The 20,786-nt window shown below is 41.4% G+C and overlaps 1 protein-coding gene across 8 annotated transcripts in view; it reads right to left on the reverse strand.

Moving 5' to 3' along the window:
- Sarm (sterile alpha and armadillo motif) overlaps positions 1-20,786 on the reverse strand; it is a 164,356-nt gene that overhangs the window by 22,067 nt on the left and 121,503 nt on the right. For 7 of the 8 annotated variants that reach the window (XM_031988614.2, XM_031988612.2, XM_031988610.2 and 4 more), the window contains 3 exons: positions 9,009-9,143; positions 3,789-4,009; positions 2,165-2,429 (listed from right to left, as the gene is read on the reverse strand). In XM_031988614.2, the coding sequence (XP_031844474.1) occupies positions 2,165-2,429; positions 3,789-4,009; positions 9,009-9,143 (621 nt within the window). Of the gene's footprint in view, positions 1-2,164; positions 2,430-3,788; positions 4,010-9,008; positions 9,144-13,007; positions 13,435-20,786 lie in introns of those variants that run through there. The other variant, XM_031988617.2, reaches the window with a different exon arrangement.

Genomic DNA, 20,786 nt, shown 5'->3' on the forward strand with positions numbered 1-20,786 from the left:
GATTTTTGATTCAGAGTATACATAGCGAAAATTCCGAAGAAAATCGGCGAAACTGACCTCGCTCGTCGATGGGACTCGGCGAGATAGAGAGAAGGAGACAGAAGCGAGAGCGGGAAAGAGAGAGAGAGAGAGAGGCGAGCGTTTCAACGCCCGCGTGTGACGGAAGTGAAGTTAAAGATAGAAACCAAGCGGAAAGAGATCAGCTGTCGACTGCAGGGCGTGACATTCAGCGATAAAAATAACTGACACGAAAGTACGTATTGTGCATCATCATGGATGTTCCTCAAACAATTAACCCAGAAAGCTTCCAAGTTCCCAGCGGAAGGGATAAAACTGTCGCTGAAATCGAGGATTTTCGTTAAACGAACGGAATAGGGGTCAGATCGGTGGTTCACGGGGTGACAAGTTCAAACTGCGTCCTCAAACGGCAGTTTCTAGGAACGCGTTGCTGGCTTCGTCGGCGTTGCCCGAGAGATGGCCGCGGGAGTCCTTGACCTAGACTACCCCAGAGGAAACCGCACCTTCGGCCAAACGTTGCGCAGCCTCGCGTCGCCGACCGATCGCGGCATCGATTATTACGCGTTTGGGAATCGAACGCGGGACGCCGGTCGATTCTAAAATTGTCGCCGTTTTGAGAAGCTGCCGGGCTTCGGACCATAAATCAAGCAGCACCAACGCTTTAGACGGTTTTGGGACCGAGAATCCGAGAATGTTGGACGCTGCGGTTACTAAATCAATGGTAATGCATCGTGGCTTCTATTTCCTCGTTGCGATGTTAGTAGCAAGGACGTTCGACCGTTTTGCTAATTGTTAATCCGTCGACGTTTGACCTTTTTCTAGTATTTATCAGTTTGTTTTCTACTTTTGGAAAAAGTTTGGAGAGGTGATTGTGGAGAGAAGCATGTTTATGTTGGTAGCAAGCATATAGGTGTTTTGTTTTATTGTTTAATTAGTGATTCTTCTGATTGTTGGAAGTAAGGATTTTTATGTAGAATTATTATGCAAAAATGGATTGGTACTGGAGACTTCAATGCGTGGTGAGGTGTTACACGAGTTCAGATTCTTCATCAAATCACTGTGTTTCCGTCATCGATTTAAAATACTCTGAGAAATGCAATTTACGAGCTGGTCTGACCAGTGGCGTTCTTAATCTACTTACAAACCTATAAATATATCGCCTAAATCTGTCGAATCCACAAAATCACGTCAGTGTTTCATGTCTAACATTTTAACTGCCGAACTATATAGCCCATAAAAAGAATTCTCCAACTAGTCTGATCAATAACATTCCGAATCTACTTCAAAGGTACACGTTCAGCTTCAATCTAGTCTTCCAACATTAAAAATTGATTACTCCCAAACTGAAATAATCTCTTCAGCTCTCTTATACTTTACAACTATCCATCTCGTCTACCTGGTGTCAAAAAAACCATCAACAAAGTATTAACATGTTAATGCACGATTTCATAGAGCAAACTACCCAAATAGAAAAATTGTAATATCAAATCGTTTGATTGAATTGCATTATTATTACTGCACGTTCATCTAGCTGAATGTCACCGCATTAGGCATTATTTATAACATGTAAATCTTTTCAAATAATCATTGTTTAACTGAGTGATAATCCCATTTCTGCATTTCACAGCTCCAACCATTGTTTATCTAGTCCAAAAGTAATAAACAAGACAACAAGAAATTAACACACTGCATACCAGTAACAAGAAATCTCATTTTTATATAAAGACACTTAGTTATGCAACTTCGCTAATTACCAGAGTATTGAAAAAATATAAAATTTCATTCGAATTTATTATCTATTTAACACTAGAACCGAGCATTTCATACGATTAATAATCCCTATAAAAATTGTGACAACAGATTATTTTCAGTTTCTTCAGACATTCATTATAGTATTCAAATGAAACTACCTATTATCAAGATCATTCCAAATACTGAATGCTTTTAAGATATCAGTAATTGTTAAACAAATACATCGAAACCAGTCATTTTGACTGGAATGGTAGTTCTGGTGTTAAAATATATTACACAACAATATATCCGACTTTTCCCATACACAGCCATACAAGTTGACCTCACTGAACATTGCCAACAACTCGATTTCCTAAAAATCATCCGGTACGCAACGTATTAATCTCACCCTCACCTTCGTCTTCGAGGCAGACGTCATCTTCTTCTGCTCGAACTTCATCGTCTCCTGTCCAGCAGGCAGATTGGTCATGTTCGAGATGTTCGACATGCTAATCGGCGGGCTCATGTTGTGAAGGTTGTTCAGCGAGTTCAACGAACTCAGCTGAGAGGGCGAGCCCCCGGTCAACGTGACTGTGCCCGTGGCAGGGGGCGGTGTGTCGGGATCCGGGAACGTCACTAACGGCTCCGTCAGGTCGCCTTCCTCCGTTCCATTCCCGTCCCTGCGATCAAACAGAAAACGCTCGTTCAGCGACAACGCGTCGCGTGGCCGCGGGGTTAGGAGCCGGCGGCAACGTTCACGGCAGTGACGCGGGCACAACGCGGCCGAACACGCTCGGAAATAATCGCGATGGACGAGGCTAAAACGGGAATACCCGTTTATAAATAATTCTTGGATCGCGAGTTCGGTGATTACGCGGCGAGCATCATGAGAATCTACTTCTAGGGACTTTCGGGACTATTTTCTACCTTGTCGCCGGGAACAAGCGTTCTGATGCTTCGTTACGAAACCTGGGAGAGCAGGGCGGTCTCTAATTAGCGATGTTGTTCCTTAATTTTTAGAGGAACCGGGCCTCGTCAATTGTTTTGGAAATTAATGTTTATTCTAGGCATTGCTACTGAAAATTGGAGAATCTTTGCTCGGTGTAATCAATGTTAAGTTCAAATGGTATTCGTTTTGGTGAGTGTCTAGGAAATGAGATTCTGACTTTTCAAAGCGGGGACTGGAGAATTATGAATTATTGTAATCATTAATCTGTAATCTTTAATCATTAATCTGTAAACGTTGAGATCTGTAGAATTCTTTTCAATCGTCAAATAAATTATCACGAACGCTGCAAAATTTCACAAAATACTCGAAATAGAACAAATATAATATTAAATCATTCGATTGGATTGCATTGTTATTATTGCACATTAGCTAGTATTATCTATAACATAGAAATATCTTCAAATAATCATCTATAGCAACCCTGACGGCGTTCAATGTGTTAACCCTTTGCACTCTGAGGCTCCACTATGACTCACCATTAGGCTCACCATTTATACTATTTATTTTAATGAATAAATTTACTACCCTAAGATTACTGGATCTATACATCAAAATTTCGCATTAAGAAAGAAAACAAAGGAATCTAAGAGACGTTACAATATAAATTTCTCATTCGTACTAGGGAGACTACAAAATCATCTACTAAGGGTTAACCCTTTGCTCGAAAGATTTTCACTGGAAATATTCAACATTTCGACGAAATACACACGACATTGAAACTAATTCAACGGTAATTCACAGATAAATTAAGCAACAAAGCTAAATATTTCACACAGCAATACAAAGTTTCACTTAAAATACCAAATATTCAACTTTCGCTGTATCAAATCAATTGACAGTCACCTCTCGAGCAAAGGGTTAATCTCGCTTCCGAACGACGGAGCGCCACGTGCTCGGTGCATTAGCTCGAGACAAAAGACGATTCTCAAGGTTACAGTTACGCGTCAATGCTAGATACGAGCCGGTGTGTTAGTGTGTACAGTGCCGACGGTAACGACGAGGACGAGATAAGAAAGGTAAGAGCGCCCACCTGTCAACGAGGTTCTCCACGCTGCTGCGCAATCGCTGCGAGAAGTTCGTCGAAATATTGTTCTTCATCTCAGATATGCCACGCTGAAGTTCCCTGAGGTCGTTCTTCATAGAGCTAGCTTTCATCTCACTCGACGAGGACGAGGTTAGGATCCTCTGAGAGGACTTGGCCACCCTGCTCGAGCTGCTGCTGCTGCTCTGGCTCTGGTTCGTCGTCAGCATCTGCCGAGTCAAAACCCGTTTACGTTCTATTTAAAATCCACGGGGGGGGTGACTCACTCTCGCCTATTCGTCTTTTTCGCCTCTCGCCTCTTTCTCGCCCCTTTCCCAACGCGCGCGGCCCGCCCGGCTTCACGCCCCCACCCTCCTGGCTGACCGTTCCTCCCGCGAATCACTTTGTCGTCACTTTTCTGTGACTTTCGTTTACATAATGTTTATTTTGTCGGCGGAATCCGTTGCTCGTAATATGCCGCAATTCCGACGATCGAGTGTTTCCTCGGTTATTCTTAGGACACCCCCTTGTGTTACGTTGCCCGATACTTTTCCCGCGAATCATTTCGTCGTCATTTTCCCGTGACTTTCAATATTTCTGTAATACTTGTTTTGTCACATTGTTTTATTCGTGATATTTTCCGATTCCTATGATTAAGAATATTTTTGATTATTCTTGGGACACCCTACGCGTTATATTATCCGATAGTTTTCCCGAGAATTATTTCGTCGTCATTTCTCCGTGACTTTCAATGTTTCGATAATACTTATTTCGCCACCCTGTGCGTTATATTATCCGATACTTTTTCGCGAATCATGTTTTAGTCACTTTCCCCTGATTTTAGTTTGTACTATATGCATTTATTTTTAATTTAATTGTCAGCGAAATTTGTTACTCGTGATATTTAGCGATTCTAACGATCAAGTGTATTCTCATTTATTCTTAGGACACCCTGTGTGCATTGCTCGATACTTTTCCCGTGAAACACTTTGTCGATATTTTTCCGTGACTTTCGTTTGCATGTTTATTTTCTCACCGAAATCTGTTCCTCGTAATATTTTTCAATTTCTGTAACCGATTATCGTCAGCGATTTTTGAGAGACCTAGTGTCACATTACCTGATACTGTTTATATTTAATATCATTTCATTGATCTTCATTTGTACAATATTTATGTTACGATTGAAACTGCTCGTAATATTTCGCGGTTTTCGTAGCCGAGCGGTGTTAGTTACTTCCGGAGCACCCGGTGTGCGTATTCGAACCTCTCGCCTCGGTTCCGTTAAACGCAAGTGGTCTCTTTAAACAAACAACGCGCAGAGAAATTCCGGATACATTTGAAGAAAACAGTGGAACTGTGTCTTCCCAAACGGAACAGAAACATTGATCATTTAATATTACATTTGTACACAAGATAAGATAACAGACACAATCTCTTCTCTCTTCAATTTTTAATATATTAATAGAAACCTTTATGTACCTATTATTTCATTTAATAAAAATCTTCGTCAAATGTAATAAACACAAAATTGTCAATATAATTAAATCATGAAATTGTTTCCGGAATAAAACATTCCATTGGAAACCCTAAAATATGGCAACCCTAGCTGGAAGCATCTCACTGATCTATCGCTAAATTAATTATTCACTCAGCAACGTATTGACTTTTATTCTGTTTATCTTTTCTCTTGTTATTCAGTAAGTCTCGAAGTGGGATTATTTGAAATTCATCAAATACTTGTTTTTACAAAAGCAAAGTTTTCAACCAAATTAATTGAACGAGTTTAATCGAAGATAATGAAAGAGGTCGTAGTTATAGTTCTTTTTAAACGGTTGCCTAAGTGTCAACATAACCAACACTCGAGGAATCGACGAATCATTGTTCAAAGAAAACAGTTTAACAACCGGTCGTCAACTAAGAACCGTCAAGGGAGCGCAACAACTCTTCAGCGGCAACAAAGAGTAACAACTCTGTTCGCGCTGGGGTGAAAATAAACCGTTTGAAGGCACGCCAAAGCTCTCGCGCGGCCAAGCGCGCGACTCGGAGGAACGGGGGAAACGCGGAATCTTCGGAAAACCTCCTCGAGCGAATCGGCGAAAGACTTTCGAACGCCCGACGAAACGAGCGGCTTCGAACGGTTTCGACGAACGCGGAAAAGCGTCCGAAAATACCCGCGGAAAGTGTTCGCTCGTCGTCTCGGCCGTCGGTCCAATTAATAGGACGTCGAAGAAACGCGACGTCGTTCGGCGCGTTCTGGTAAATGTCCAAACGAGGGGGAATCGATAGTGCCAAACATTCGGTGCCACGTCGAAGAGAAACAACGGTGCCGGCGAGCCTTGAGAAAGTCGATCCTCAAGGTTCCCGGACCTGGAAGTTTAGCCTCTCCGGCCGAGGGGGGGAGGAAATTCACGTGGGCGACATTACGTAAAGCCGTGGGTATGCCTACCGGTCCCTGATTATTCAATTATTTCAACTCGATAGAAGTAACGAGCCGATCGCCGACATCCGCGCGACGAGATCTCGCCGCGTCGCGTCTCTGAACCGGAATTCTCTAGCAGGATTCATCGGATTTCGTGGGTTTCTTTGAAATTTCATCTTCAGGGTTCTGGAATTAATTAGAGATCCTTCGAAAGTTTGTAAGAATAAAATCTGCTGAGAGATTGACGTGACCTATCAATTAGAGGATTTTGATAAGTTTCAAGATTGTAGAGTTTAAGGTTGGACGGTTCCTTGAGGAATGTGGATTTTGGAATATGAGAATTTAGAATTCTATGGAACACCTTGCGATTCGAAGGTTTCAAATTTAGGATTTCGATTCACGAATCCACGCAAGACTGAGGCGTAATTGGGAGATGATAACGGTATCAGTGGGCGGCGCTGAAACACGTGGACTCTGTATCATTGCATAATCGCGTCGCTGATAGATCGCGTGTCAAGATCCTCTGGAGAACCGATTTAAGAAGTGCCTTCGCCGTTCTGCAATCCTCATCGCTGATAATCGTTAAGAACGGAAGAGTTTAATCAATCTTTCTCTAGGAACGAAAGGGGATCTATAACTCGCTACAGATCTATGCCGCCGTTTCAGTGAATCATTGCCTAACCGTCGTATCTTCAACAATGTCCCTCCGAATTTGTATTTTTAGTGAATTCAACTTTTTCCAGAAACCGGCTGAATTCCGAATACCCTGTTTAAGATACAGTTAACACAACTGTCGCATCTTCAACAATTTTCCTCCGAATTTGTATTTTTAGTAAATTCAACTTTTTCCAAAAGTCTGCTGAATCCCGAATACCTTGTTTAAGGTACAGTTAACACATTGCGTACCGGTAACAAGAAATCTCGTTTTTATATAGATTAATTTGAATTAATTCGAATCGATTATCTATTTAAAATATATTACATAATAATATGATATCTGAGTTTTTCTATGTACAGTGATATAAGTTGACCTCAGTGAAAATTGCCAACAGTTCAGTTTTCTGAAAATTAGTCGGTACGCAATGTGTCAACATAACTGTCATATCTTCAACAATGTCGCTCCGAATTCGTATTTTTAGAAGTCAATTCAACTTCTTCCAGAAACCTGCTGAATCCCGAATACCCCGTTCAACGTACAGGGTGTCCCGAATCCGTTTCGAGGAACCAGAATCAGTAACACAATTCCAAGAGGGTTCAACGTTTCCCACCTGCACGGCGGACGGCTGCCAACACCTTGTCGATTGCGACAGCCAGCTAGAACCGCGTCTATTTCGGTTGAATTGTAGTCGAAACCAGCGACCGTATAAATAGAGTCGCACGCGTTCGAGGTATCGAACGGATTTGACGGTGATTATGCGGACGGCGTGTAAACAACCGTCTGCAGCGTCTTCGTCGGCCACGTGGACCAATCGCGACGCGAACGATGACGAGCGCGGATTAATTTTGGAGATTCTCTCAACCAAAGGGGGTGAATAATCCGAATGTTCCGGGTTTAGGAAATTCGGGCAAGGTGTGGGCGACGCGTCGCGACGTCGACGTATAGTTTACAATGACGCGACGGCTCCCGAACTTACCGATGATTAACCCTTTGAACTCGGAAATTTTTCATTAGAAATATTTTGACATTCTCTGATGAGATAAAAATATTTTGTGAAACTCGAAGAGAAAGAGCATGTACATTGAGGAATAAAGATATTTTGTTTCAATATTTCTCAAATTGATGTGGTATACATGATTCAATATTAACCCCTTGCCTACAATGACGTGATGAAGATTTCTAATTTAACAAGAATCAATGTTGCTTACCCATGGATCAAAGCAAACAACTATTTTGTTATTATTAACCCTTTGCACTCGAGGGGCGCCTTTAAGTCATTTGATTTCACCACTTGTATCATTTGGCAAAATGATACAATTTAAAATTCAATGGTATATTTTACATAATGTATCGCCACATGGAACATCAAAATAAAATAGTTCTGTCAGTTAATTTATGCAAGGTATTTCTTTGTGTTAGTTGCAAATAATATCATTGATATTTCATCAGAGAATGAATACTTGCCGAGAAAAATATTCTCGAGTGCAAAGGGTTAATGTATTACCTTCAAATGAAATTTCCACCTGAAGTAGAACGGAAAATTTCGTTGTATTTCTTACAAATTGATAGTAAAATATTACGAGCTCAACGAAAGTAAATACGCCAAGGGGTTAAATATCGAATTTTATAGTTTTACTTCATCAAATCAGATGGTGAGAGTCACCTCTCGAGTGCAAAGGGTTAAAGGTCGTCTCGTGAACACTAAATAGAAAGTCCCGGACACGTTTTCCGATCCCCAACATCTTGTAATCTGAACTCGTCTACTCCATAATTAGCCAAATAGATTAGCAAACAAGTTATTAACCTTCACCTCACTCGATATCAAACGATACAATTCTCTGTGTAAATATACCCCTTAATATTCAAGACCTGTATGTAGTCATTTAAAATTCATCGTTATAAACTGTACAATTTTCATGTTAAACTTATTATAATATTTATACGCTTAAATGTTTATACGCGAATTTCTCTATTGGAACTGCTTGTCGATAACTGAAAAGTCCAGTGCTAAGAGATAAAAATAAATGTTAATGACATCTGACACGGTGAAATGAGATGCAACAAGGTGAAGCCAGTGACGAGACGGTAACGAGGATAATTGGAATGAATAGATTCACGATCTTCGGACGGGTGAGATTCTAACGAGGTTTACCTGCGACGACGAGGTGACCTGCGGATGGTGCGTGACGTGACTCCTGCCGGTCACCATGTTGTTCTTCTTCTGGAAAGTCTCCATGACAGAGTGCATGTCGCCGTTTTCCCCTCCCTCCACTGGGAACTCCGACATCTGCAACAAAGGTGCACAGAAACCTTGAAACGTCCGCTCCAATAAACCGTTTTCGAACAAACGCGACTCTGTGGTCGTTAGACTAATCACAATAGACTATTATTCTGGCATTATAGTCATCGAGAGATTGACATTGCAGCATTGCGATGGTACTTCGGTATAGCCATTTTATTGTGGACTAATGGTCGTGTGCTCTAACCAGACTACAATGCAGTTTTACGTTACAGTCCCTCTGTAACGTAATTGAGCAGTATTATAGTCAAGATGCTGTGCTTCCTACAGCATTCTGCATTATACTGCGACGTAATGTGACAGTTATGTAAGGCACGCGGTGTGACTGTAATGTATTTATATACTACGTCACAGTTACACGACAGATCAACGTTCTTGTAATAAAATGTCTACTATAAAACTGCAGTTCGAGTGATATATAGTCATGTAATATCGTTTAGCACTCCAGGCTGTTTTGCAATCTATCAGCAACTAATTTTTATAGTGTTCCCAGTGAAAAGAAATGCTGCAACATTCCTTCGATCTATTATTTTCCTTAGTACAAAATTTGGGTGTGGAAAATCGAAGAATTTTAGGGTAGTTTCTTTGATTCATTAAAATATTCAATATTATAACTGTCGCAATATTGGAGCCTACAGAGTTCAAAGGGTTAACCCTTAGTACTCCAGGTTGTTTTGCAATCTATCAGCAACTGCAACTAATTTTAGTATTCCTAGTGATAATGAGAAATGCTATAACATCTCGTCGGTCTTCTATTTTCCATAGTACAAAATTTAGGTGTGGAAAATCGAATAATTTTAGGGTAGTTTCTTTGATTCATTAAAATATTCAATATTATAACTGGTGCAATATTGGAGCCTACAGAGTGTAAAGGGTTAACGCAACGATTATATTATAGGACGCGTTGCACTTACTGAGAATTATTAGTGTGTTCTACGCGAATATTCTACGGTGCAATTCTTACGATCTCGCTCGAGTTAACCAGCACGCAACGCTCTTTAATTTTTGCAGTCACGGAGATCGCAGTCACCGTTCACCGTACTTCGAACTGCGCGCACTAATACATCGAACGCCGTTCTACACCCACGTGTTTCATTAATAATTGCCTCGAGAAGCAGATCAACTCAGCTGATCCCGGATCTCGAAAATTCGCTCGAAAGCGGTCGACCTTTCACGGTTAATTTACTCCGGCCGAAAAACTTATCCCCGTCACTAGAAATCCGCGTAAACAGCCACGTATTTAACGGTCGGATTCAAAATGCCCGCCAAATTCAAACCGATTCTCTTCAACCGGCGATCGAGAGAACTCCAGCTCGAAAACTATTAACTCTTGAAAGTTTTCTCGAGGAAACTGAAAATAATTGATTGTTAAAACACGCGAAAGAAATTCGGAGGTTCACGTCGTTGTTAGTTCATTCAATTACAGCTTAATATGACGCTCTATTTATTTATTCAAGAATATTTGCCAGTAACTGAAACGTTACCTTTAAATGGTACAATTCTACTACAAATAAATACAGAAAAAATTGTTAAAACAGGTAGAGGTTGCAATAAAATATGTCGAGTCTGACTCGACACAGGATTGCTAACGGTTAACCCTTTGAACTCTGTAGGCTCCAATATTGCACCAGTAATAATATTAAATATTTCAATGAATCTTAAAGAAACTACTCTACAATTATTCGATTTCTCACACGTCCAAATTTTGCACTAAGAAGCAAATAAAAGATCTAAGAAACGTTATTGCATTTCTCATTTTCGCTTTGAATATTTATAAAAATCAGTTGCAGTTGCTGATAGATTACAAGACCGTCTGGAGTGCCAACGGTTAAAGATCGAAACGATTTTCAAGAGCGATCGACAGTATCGACACATCGCGACGGATCGAACGTGCGCGTGCTCGGACGTTCTCGAGGAAAAAGATATGCCAGCAATGCGGTCTCGCAACCCGTTCGTTACGTAAATCGAGCCTTGTGGTCAACGGAACCGATGGGAACACGTCTCATTGTGCGTCGACGCGTCCCGCGAGAATATTCGCGGAGAAAAATTGGCGCTGATGAAACGTAAACACGGGAGACACTGTGGTGCACTCTCCCGTCTCGCTTCAACCTTTGCACCGGTGTTGAGCGTCGACTGCTCACTGGCTAAATCGGTTAACAGATTGTTGACCGGCAATTCCATGCAGAAGCTATCTGATGTCACCGGTTGTTATTTATTAATTAAATACGGAAGTGAAACGATTCAAATAAACTTCCACGCGTGGTACACGCCAGTGTTTATGAGAAAATATTTTTAATGAATACATGGTCACGGTCGGTGGTATACGTTACAAAGCAGTGAAAATATAAAGAAACGATATCAAAATATATAAAAATGATCAGAAACTTCAATATAATATTTTTAATGAATATATGGTCACGGTCGGCGGTATACAAAGCAATGAAAATATAAAGAAACGATATCAAAATATATAAAAATGACCAGCAATTTGAATATAACTTATTATTTTATTTTAAAACTCAATACAGTTTATAAGCTAAATGTAGCCGAAGTTTCCGTGGCACGGAACGGGTTAACTCGTGACCGGTCAACAATGTTAACTCGACTTTCTTGATTTTTTAACATGTTCTCGTCGATACGCTTGATCGGTGCTGAACTTTTTATATTTAACAGTGACTATACCGGCACTCCTAACTAGTCAAATAACTGGCTACAAAATAGTGATAAACAAATTAGATGAATTGTTCTTAGTGGAAAGAGAAACAAGAGAAAGGATGAACATTGAGAAAATTAATCGGGCAATGTAATTAACCCTTTGCACTCGGAAGCTTCTCACTAGAAACAGACACTATTTGAATGAGGAAACTAATGAGGAAACATAAATTAAGGAACAAAGCTGTTTTATATAAATATTTCACATATTGATGCATTAAACAAAACTGAATATTTTATATAACACTTTACAATTTTATTATGTCAAATGGTGACTAAGGGTCACCTCTCGAGTGCAAAGGGTTAATATAGAATTAAATGAACAAAAGAGAACGTGAGAGAACAAAAGAGATACTTTCTTATATTTAAACAAATTTCCTTATCACAGCATTTGACAATAACAGTGACAAGCCAAAGTATGTATAACATTTAACCCTTTCGTATTTGGAAGACTAAGTCGCAGAGAAGCGATTTAATTACTCCGACAGCAAGAGATCAGCTCGCAGTTTCCTTTTCTCCTATTAATTAAGTAATTCATATCTAATTTAACTTCATTCGTCGAAGGCTTTGTAGATTTCAAAGCATCTTTGTTCGCAAAGAGTTAAACGGACGCCTTCATTTAAAACCGTAATTAAAACACTAGTCTCCAAAAAACTGACTAGGCCTATCTCTCCACCGAGAGTGTGTACATCGGAGAATATCTTTCGTTAAAAATACATAACCTTTCCTTTGTTACTTAACGAGACCTTGGAAGCTCGAAATAACAATACCGAAAGATTGCAACAATTTTTACACAAGGAAGAACATTCCTATGGGGGTTAGGTCATAACAACAGTACCATTGGACACAGGTCAATGATACACGAAGGTCAACTTGCGAATCTCACTTACAAATTAATTAAATTAACCTCACAATGAGACAAACGCAATAAGTAACAATAGAATTCAACTTCGCGTTAACGGATTTTTTAATGGACCGTTATATCGTTGGCATTCGATACTCGGAAACGTACTCGATCGACGTGCAGCGTCGAGACCCTCAAGGTCACTAAAGGTCGTGTTTCAGGTGATAAAGTTGGGCGGGACGCTGTACGTGCGCCGACGGAAAAAAAAAGAAAAGTGAGATAAGGGGAACACAAACCATTTGACAGTTCACCAAGGGCACGCAGTTCTACTCTTTATCTGCTGCTCTCCGCTCGGCCATAGTCCTTATCTTCGCGAGAACCTCGATCGAGCACTTCCACCGTCGACCTCTTCGAGCATCGTGCGCCGATACGATTTCCCGTATCATCTACGGCCGGACGACACTGTTCGCGCAGGGAGGACACGGATTTTCACGTGTCATCGTTAGTCGGTGTTTTGAGGCGGGCACGCGACCGCACTTCCATCTCGCGAACCATGGTTCTTCTCGGTCGCGAAAGGTGCATACGCGGGAGATTCGTCGATTTCGAGGGGTCGGGACTGATTTACAGTGAACGGTTAGTACGGTTAACCTCTACCCGTCTGGCACAAAAGGTAGAAACAATGGACATCTGCGATCAACCGTACGATCCACGTCGCGCGACGGTCGTAGCCGGACTGACCGCCGGTGGCGCGACTGCACCGCGTGAGACGCGATCGCAGCGCTGCGCGCGCATGACAGGACGACGCCCCGCCAATTTACGAATTCTGAATGAATCTCGCGTGCGGGGAATGTTTTGAATGAACCCTTTGCACTCGGAAGTATTTCGTTGCGAATACTTAACATTTTCTAACTGAACGAAGATGATATTTTTTGAAATTAACTCGAAGAGAAATCATAAGTAAATTGAGAAACAAAGCTCTTTTATTCCAATATTTCACGCACCGATTCATTATACACGGCCCAGTATTAAATATCAAATTTTATAATTTTACTTCATCAAATCATGTGGTGACTGAGAGTCGCCTCTCGAGTGCAAAGGTTTAAACTTACCGGACGCTAGCTTTTTATGCATAATTATCTTCGACAGGTTGCAGTTGATTTTTGATTTGTATAATATTTTTGTTGTAAAACGTATTGGGTAGATATTAAATTTATTTATGAATTTTTTGAGTTAATATAACCTTGCAAACATTTCAACTAAATCTTCTCAACCCCTTCCGAACAAGGGTGGAAGAAATTGCGTGACTAAATTTGAAATTGTTAATAATTACAGTCACCTATAGAGAAGAAAATGTGAAGAATGCACCGAGAATGTATAAATCCCACTGAGGTTTATGAATGGAGCTCGTTGCGTGGGAAAAACAACTGAAGTGTAAGGATTGCATTCCGTTCATCGGGAAGAGGGAAAAAACTGTCTACGGCAACCGACGAAAGAAAAAGTGTTTTTACACTCGTCTCGGGTGTCGACCGGCAAAAACCGCGTCCGTTTTTGTCGCCAGTGTTCCGAGAAACGAGTTATCTCTGTCCCAGTTTACGCTCGTTCCGTTTAAAGGGGACGCGGAGCACTGCGGCGCTCTTCAATGGGATCGAAAAATCGCTCGATTCTACGGTCTAGCTTCCCCGAATCTCTATGCTCGATCTAACAGGGACACTATCGGGAAAGCAATCGATTGCCACTTTATCCGATTAGTTTTAATTTAGAAAATAAAGGGAACCATGCTATTATTATCCCAAAAAAGCAAGCATGTTCAACCCTTTTCGGACGAAGATTCTTTGAAATACACGAAACCTTCAGAAGTTAAATTATACATCGATTGCTTAAATGGTGAAGGGAAAAGAAATTATTCACTGATCTCTTGTTTTGAGTAATTGAATCGTTTGTTTGCGAGTTACTCTTCGAAATATGATCCGCGAAGGGTTAAACCCACCCCTTCCTCTAACACGATCGATTTATCCTGTCATTCTATTCATTCCTGTAAATTAACCCTTTGCGAACGAATGTCAACATTTCGGCGACATAAAATGATGTTTAGAAGACTAAGTCGCCAACAAATGATGTAATTACTCAAACAAGGAGAGTTCAGCGCGTAGTTTCTGATTTTTCTATTCGACATCAGTTATCTTATGAATTATAATTGTTTTCAAGTTATTTCGAAGCTCCGGTCATCGGTGACTACCTACATTTGATTTCATATAGTAAAACTATAAAATTTGATATTTGATATTTGACTCCTCTGGTAGTTTTAGTGTTAAGCAATTGGTATATAATTTAGCTTCATCTGCTGAAGGCTTCGTATATTTCAGAGAATCTCCGTCCGCAAAGGGTTAACTAAAGTGTAACAAACGCCATTGGGTTTCCAAAGTTCCAAAACTTACTCCAAACAAAATCGATCCTCCATCGATTCTCAATAGCCTTCACCTATACAACGACAAAAATCGAAACCACCTTCACATCTACTTCACTTTCCTTCCAAATTTCCAAAAAACACGTAAGCCACAATCTCGATAATCAACTAAATAACTCTAAGTTCCTATAATCGTCACTCATCCAGCGTCCTCGAAGCAACCCTCGATCGGCGCGCGTCGAAGCAGCGGCTCGCTCGGATGCGAGGCAGTCGATCATCCGGCGATCACGGACGGAAGAAAGCGGGCACATCTGGCCGACGGAAAAGAGGGACACAAAGGCAGGAATGCGGTCTAACGAGGTGCTGGAAGAAAACTCGAGGAGCAGCGAGCGAGCGCGCGTCGCGTCGCGTCGCGTCGCGCCGCGGTGGAATTTTGGCGAAAGTGTACCGGGTGTCCTCCAAGCTGCGTCGCTCGCGTGTCTCCGCACGGAAAACCGAGATCTGGTCGTCTCGCTCGAGGATGAACGAGGAGGGAAGACCGTCTCGCGGCTGAAGGAGTGGAAGAAAAGGGAACGAGACGCGAAGGCGGCGGGAAAGAGAGACGAGGCGAGGGAGAGGAGAGAGAAGAGGATGAGGAGCGACTCGATAAAGAGGGGCATTCGAAAAAGAGCAATAGACAGGGTAGGTGCGGCAGGCCGCCTTGATAGGTCAGCGACCAAATAATATCCCATCGTAGCTTCTTTCCATGCGGACCGTTGGCGGGACGAGCCGCGACCAGCGCGCACTTTGGCGCCACTTGATTTATGGTCTCGTAAACGGCGCCGTAAACGCGTTGTTACGGTTTCCGCGATGCCAGACGATCGGGCGGATCGATCTTTTTTCGATCCCTACCGTCGCGGCTCATTGTCGGATTAGATTTCCCGATCGTTCCTGTAATCGGTTTAGCGAGGTTGCAGGGAAAAACTTCCTTATTGTCGGGAGAGTCAGTGAACTTTGCACCGGTCGACTGAATTGCAGAGCTGGGATGAGGGTTTTATATTCTGAGTTTCACGTTTTGCTGATGCGTTTGTGGATGTTTTGTTGAACAAGTTGTGGATGGTTGTTTAGATTAATGAGTAGATTTTTTAATACTACTGGATGGATCGGAATGATTCGATTTTGTCACTTGTTTCGCAATTATGGAAAAGGATGATTTTCGGAGAAATTGATGAGTTGATTTATATACGAACTAGAGTGTAAGGAAATTGGACACTCGATAAATTCATTTTTAATAAATATCCACATATGAATACAAATTAACAATGCATTCAATACTATCAATAATTTCATCAAACGAATATATTTTGTAAGACGTTAAACTTTCACGCCTGAGTGCATGAAAATTTAAGTTAACCAATTACTTAATTTTATTCACCACTTAGACTGCAGAATGAAATAAATCAACAAGATGCCAATATACTGACATGTGACTTCAAAGTCACACGGGCCTACAGAGGGTTAATTTTATATTAACCCTTTGCACTCGAGAGGTGACCCTCAGTCACCATTTGACATAATAAAATTGTAAAGTGTTAAAATAAGTGAACAATTGAGCGGTTAGGTTTGAACAATAGTTCAGAGGGAATGGTGGCCAAGACTCTCTCGTGGCCGTCGCGGCGGATATTTTTCTAGGGACGAACCGGTTCAAGGTTCGAGTAGAGGGTGCGAATGGAAATAATTTCGTTGTCCTTCCGTTTTGTCTTCGAGCAGGCAAGAGGCTCTATCGGCGCTGGCAGACAGCTGTAGGCGTGTTGGCTCTCGCCAGACACAAAGAGGCGATTCGGAGACGTCTCCTCGTGACACTGTCGTTGTACGAGCTCTCCGGTGGTGTGCACCTACGTGCGTGTGAAGCCACGCTCATAAGCCTCGAAGACGAGCCGCGTTATAGCCGGATTTCGGACGGCACAAAGAATCGATTCGAGAATCGCCCGTCGAATTACACGGGCTTGTATTTAGTCGATGAACCCTGGCTCCGTGTAACCCTCGCCTCGGTCGAGGGGACAAAGAAATTTCTTCGATACCTCTTTTTATGCGTTTTACGCGCCTTTCCCTTTATACTTTGAGGTGGCTGTCTCTGGCCAGGTATTTCTTTTGACGAATATATTCTGTTTAAAAGGTAAAGTAACGTTAATTTATTCTGTAATTGATTATTTATAGTTCCGAATAAATATATTTGATATTGTTAATTTTTATGGGTGTATAAGCTTAGAAGTGTCTGAGTGTTTATCTTTTCCTTTATTTTTGAGGTGACTGTCTTTGATCAGGTGTTTCGTTTGACGAATATATTCAGTTCAAAAGGTGAACATTAATTTCTTCTGTAATTGATTATTTATAGTTTCGAATATATATATATATCATTCTATTTGATATCGTTAATTTTTATGCGTGTATAAGCTTGTTTGACCAATACAAGAAATTTAGAAGTGTCACAGTGGTTTACTTTCCTTTATTAACAGATTTGTAGATCGAAGATTGTAGATTAAGAAATGTTCCAAGAAAGTATCCCGAAAAAAGCCGTTCACTCCAATTTCAAGTTCCACCCGCAATAAATACGAAGCTGACTGGTGTCACTTCCACGTAAAAGAATCCACAGTGTCGCTCCGAGAAGACGTTCAGTGTCTTGCGACACATTCCGGGAAAGTTCACGCACGATTTCCATTTTTAGAAATGGAAACCAATAAGAAACCGTAGATAACGGCCGTGTATGTTCTGGGGACGATTAACGAGACGTCGAAAATCTTCTCGCACTTTGGAATCGGAGTACAACGTCACAGAATGTATTTTCTCAAACGCGAAATGTTCATGCTAACCGATTATCGTATCTCCTAATCGAGTCTTCGGACTAATTAGAAAACGTAAAACACAACAAGCATTGAACCCTAAGATACAGAATGAAGTACAATTAAATTCAAATTTATCTATAAATTTATTTATAATATATAAATAAATTAAAATTTATCGTCAAAACCAGAACTAGGAAAGAACAATATCGCAAACAATCTCAACAAAACAGCATATTTTATAATATCAATTTGGCAAACAAAGTTAGGAAAGATTTCACTTCTTTGAATTAAACTTCACTCCACTGTGCGCTGCTATCTTATTAAAGCCTCAAATTAATTATAATTTCTTTTACTTTAATTATTTCGTAACTCTTAATTATTTTGTCTCCTGTTTCACGTATTCGTAATATTCCTGCGTGGGCGTGTTACAAGATAAACAACACATTGAAGCGAACAGAACTTTTTTTAAATTCGTATTACCCAACGTTTCGAACGATTTTCACGAAGAAAACGTAATTAAGGGAACACCGTTCCATTGAGCGTGGCTCGGCGCAGTCGCAATTAGTCGGTGGAAGGTGTGCGCGACACGCTCGCGTCCGCTCGAACAAAGGACTCCTCTCCCGGCGAGGCGAAACACGTTCCTCCGGTTCTACGCGCGCATAAAGGAGTTCTCTCTCGCCTAGCCGAGAGACACCGCGCGGAGAATTCCTTCGGCTGGTCGTCGCATGGCATTGAATCGCGAGATAAGCCCTCGGGAACGGAGGAATTCCATCCGACGCGAAAAACGCGGCCGCTTTGAACTCTTATCGAGCGGAATTCAGTGATAATCGAGTCTCTGTTCGCGGAAAATCGAGAGCGCGACGGGAAATTTGCGTGTGTCGGCCGCGGAGAGTTTGAAAGGAAACAAACATTGTGAAACTAATTTAATAAATTATTGTATATTTCAATAGTATTGCTGTTTATCATCGAATTATTCAAATTTCGAAAAGTGTCAGCGAATATTCGCGTTAATACATCAACGACGATTTTTATGTTATTCATGTCTCGGAAATTTTATTCTTTAACGAGAGAATGAGAGTATTCGTTTATTCTGATTTCATGATTTCTGAATCAGGAATTCATAGTCTTACACAATTAACTATTCTCTTTGTTACTCGTTAGACACGAAGTCTTGCTCGGTTTGCGAAACACTGGACGGACTTCGATGCTTGCTAGCCGTTCGAACGCTGTTATTAATGAAGATATCTAATCTGCGCGAGCGGCTTTACGTCTGTCGTGAGATTCGACTGCAGAGAATATTCTTAACCGAAACTAATCGCGAAAGATAGGGAATCGTCGGAGAAAATGGCGAAATTTCAAGGTTCATTCGCGCGGCAACGTTTCGTTCGCTCGGCACGACCGCGAAGTGAACGGATTAAATCGATCAAATTGCTTCGCGCGCGGCTGCGGAGGAAATTGGCGGCCTTTAATTAGATCGAACTCGCCCGCGATACACGGAACCGATGCCAATCGTCTATCTGCAGGCTGATAACGGCTTATCGCGAGTGGATACCGATACCCGTAAACAAAAATATCTGCCTGTGATGTAACAGCCACGTTCGACGAATGTTTTATTAGTAAACAGTGGAAATTATATAGATTGTCGGATTAAACGGGGCAAATACGTTGATCGATCAACGACGATTTCCGTGGCAACGACTCCTCGATGCAAAAGTCGCTTCGATTCGAACCGCTCGCCGAAAACGTCTAGTGGACCGGTTTTCGAGACTTTCACGGGGTCGAGAACTTTCCGAACAGTTCTTTGTTGCGCGACAATGCCGTGGGGAAACTAGAACAAGCGAATCGGAGAGCGTTTATCGTCGCGTTCAAGGGAATAATGGAAATTTACACGGGAGAAATTCATTTGACCCTTTGCACTTGAAAGGTGACCCTCAGTCACTTGATTTGATACAGCAAAACTATGAAGTTGAATATTTAGTATTTTAAATTAAATTTTGTATTGTGAAATATTTAAATAAAATAGCTTTGCTGCTTAATTTATCTGTGAAATATCGTTAAATTAGTTTCAAACAGTGTCGTATTTATCTCATCAGAAAATGTTCAAATATTTCTACTGAAAAACTTCCGAGTGCAAAGGGTTAATTATTGACTCTGTAATTATGTTTCACTAGCTTCTGTTAGGTAGAGTTGATCATTTTAGACAATCGATTGTTGCTTTCACCTAGATTACAATGTTATTAACACTAGATTACGGATGTTTCTACAGTTTTTCCTATAAGTATTACATAGATCGCGACAGCTGTTTTAAATTCAGTATCCATCAAATTAGCGGGTTCCACTCTTAATCAGTCCCAAAGATTACCACAGTCCGACTGTCGAAACCATTCATTCACAACTAGTCCAGCCGACCGTTCGAATCCCGAAAACCAACGCAACAGCCAGTCGCAGGCGTCAAACGAATTAAGCAATCGTAGAAAACCGTTGCCGCGACTCGGGGCAGCTCCTAAACGTTCCTCGGCGCCAATTAAGAATAATCAAACGTTCCACGGTCGGTTTCGCGCGATTCGATTCCGGAAATATTTTTATCGGCGATCCCTTCCCCGAGAAAGGTCGCCCGGCGAACGGGAAGAGGAGAGAAAAAAAGGGGAAAGACGGCAGGGCAATTAGTCCGATCGAGACGGAGACGAAATCGTTTCGCGCGAGGGAGAAAAAGGAGAACGGAGAAAAGAAACGGGGGAGAAGAAGAAGAAGGTTGAATCACGGTCTTGGTATTGGCCGTCGACGCGTCGCGCCGACATCATGGCGACCGGCCAGTGCAACAAGGTGCGTTCATACGGGGCTTATGTAAG

This window comes from Nomia melanderi, chromosome 11, assembly GCF_051020985.1.
Source record: "Nomia melanderi isolate GNS246 chromosome 11, iyNomMela1, whole genome shotgun sequence".
Taxonomy (NCBI): domain Eukaryota; kingdom Metazoa; phylum Arthropoda; class Insecta; order Hymenoptera; family Halictidae; genus Nomia; species Nomia melanderi.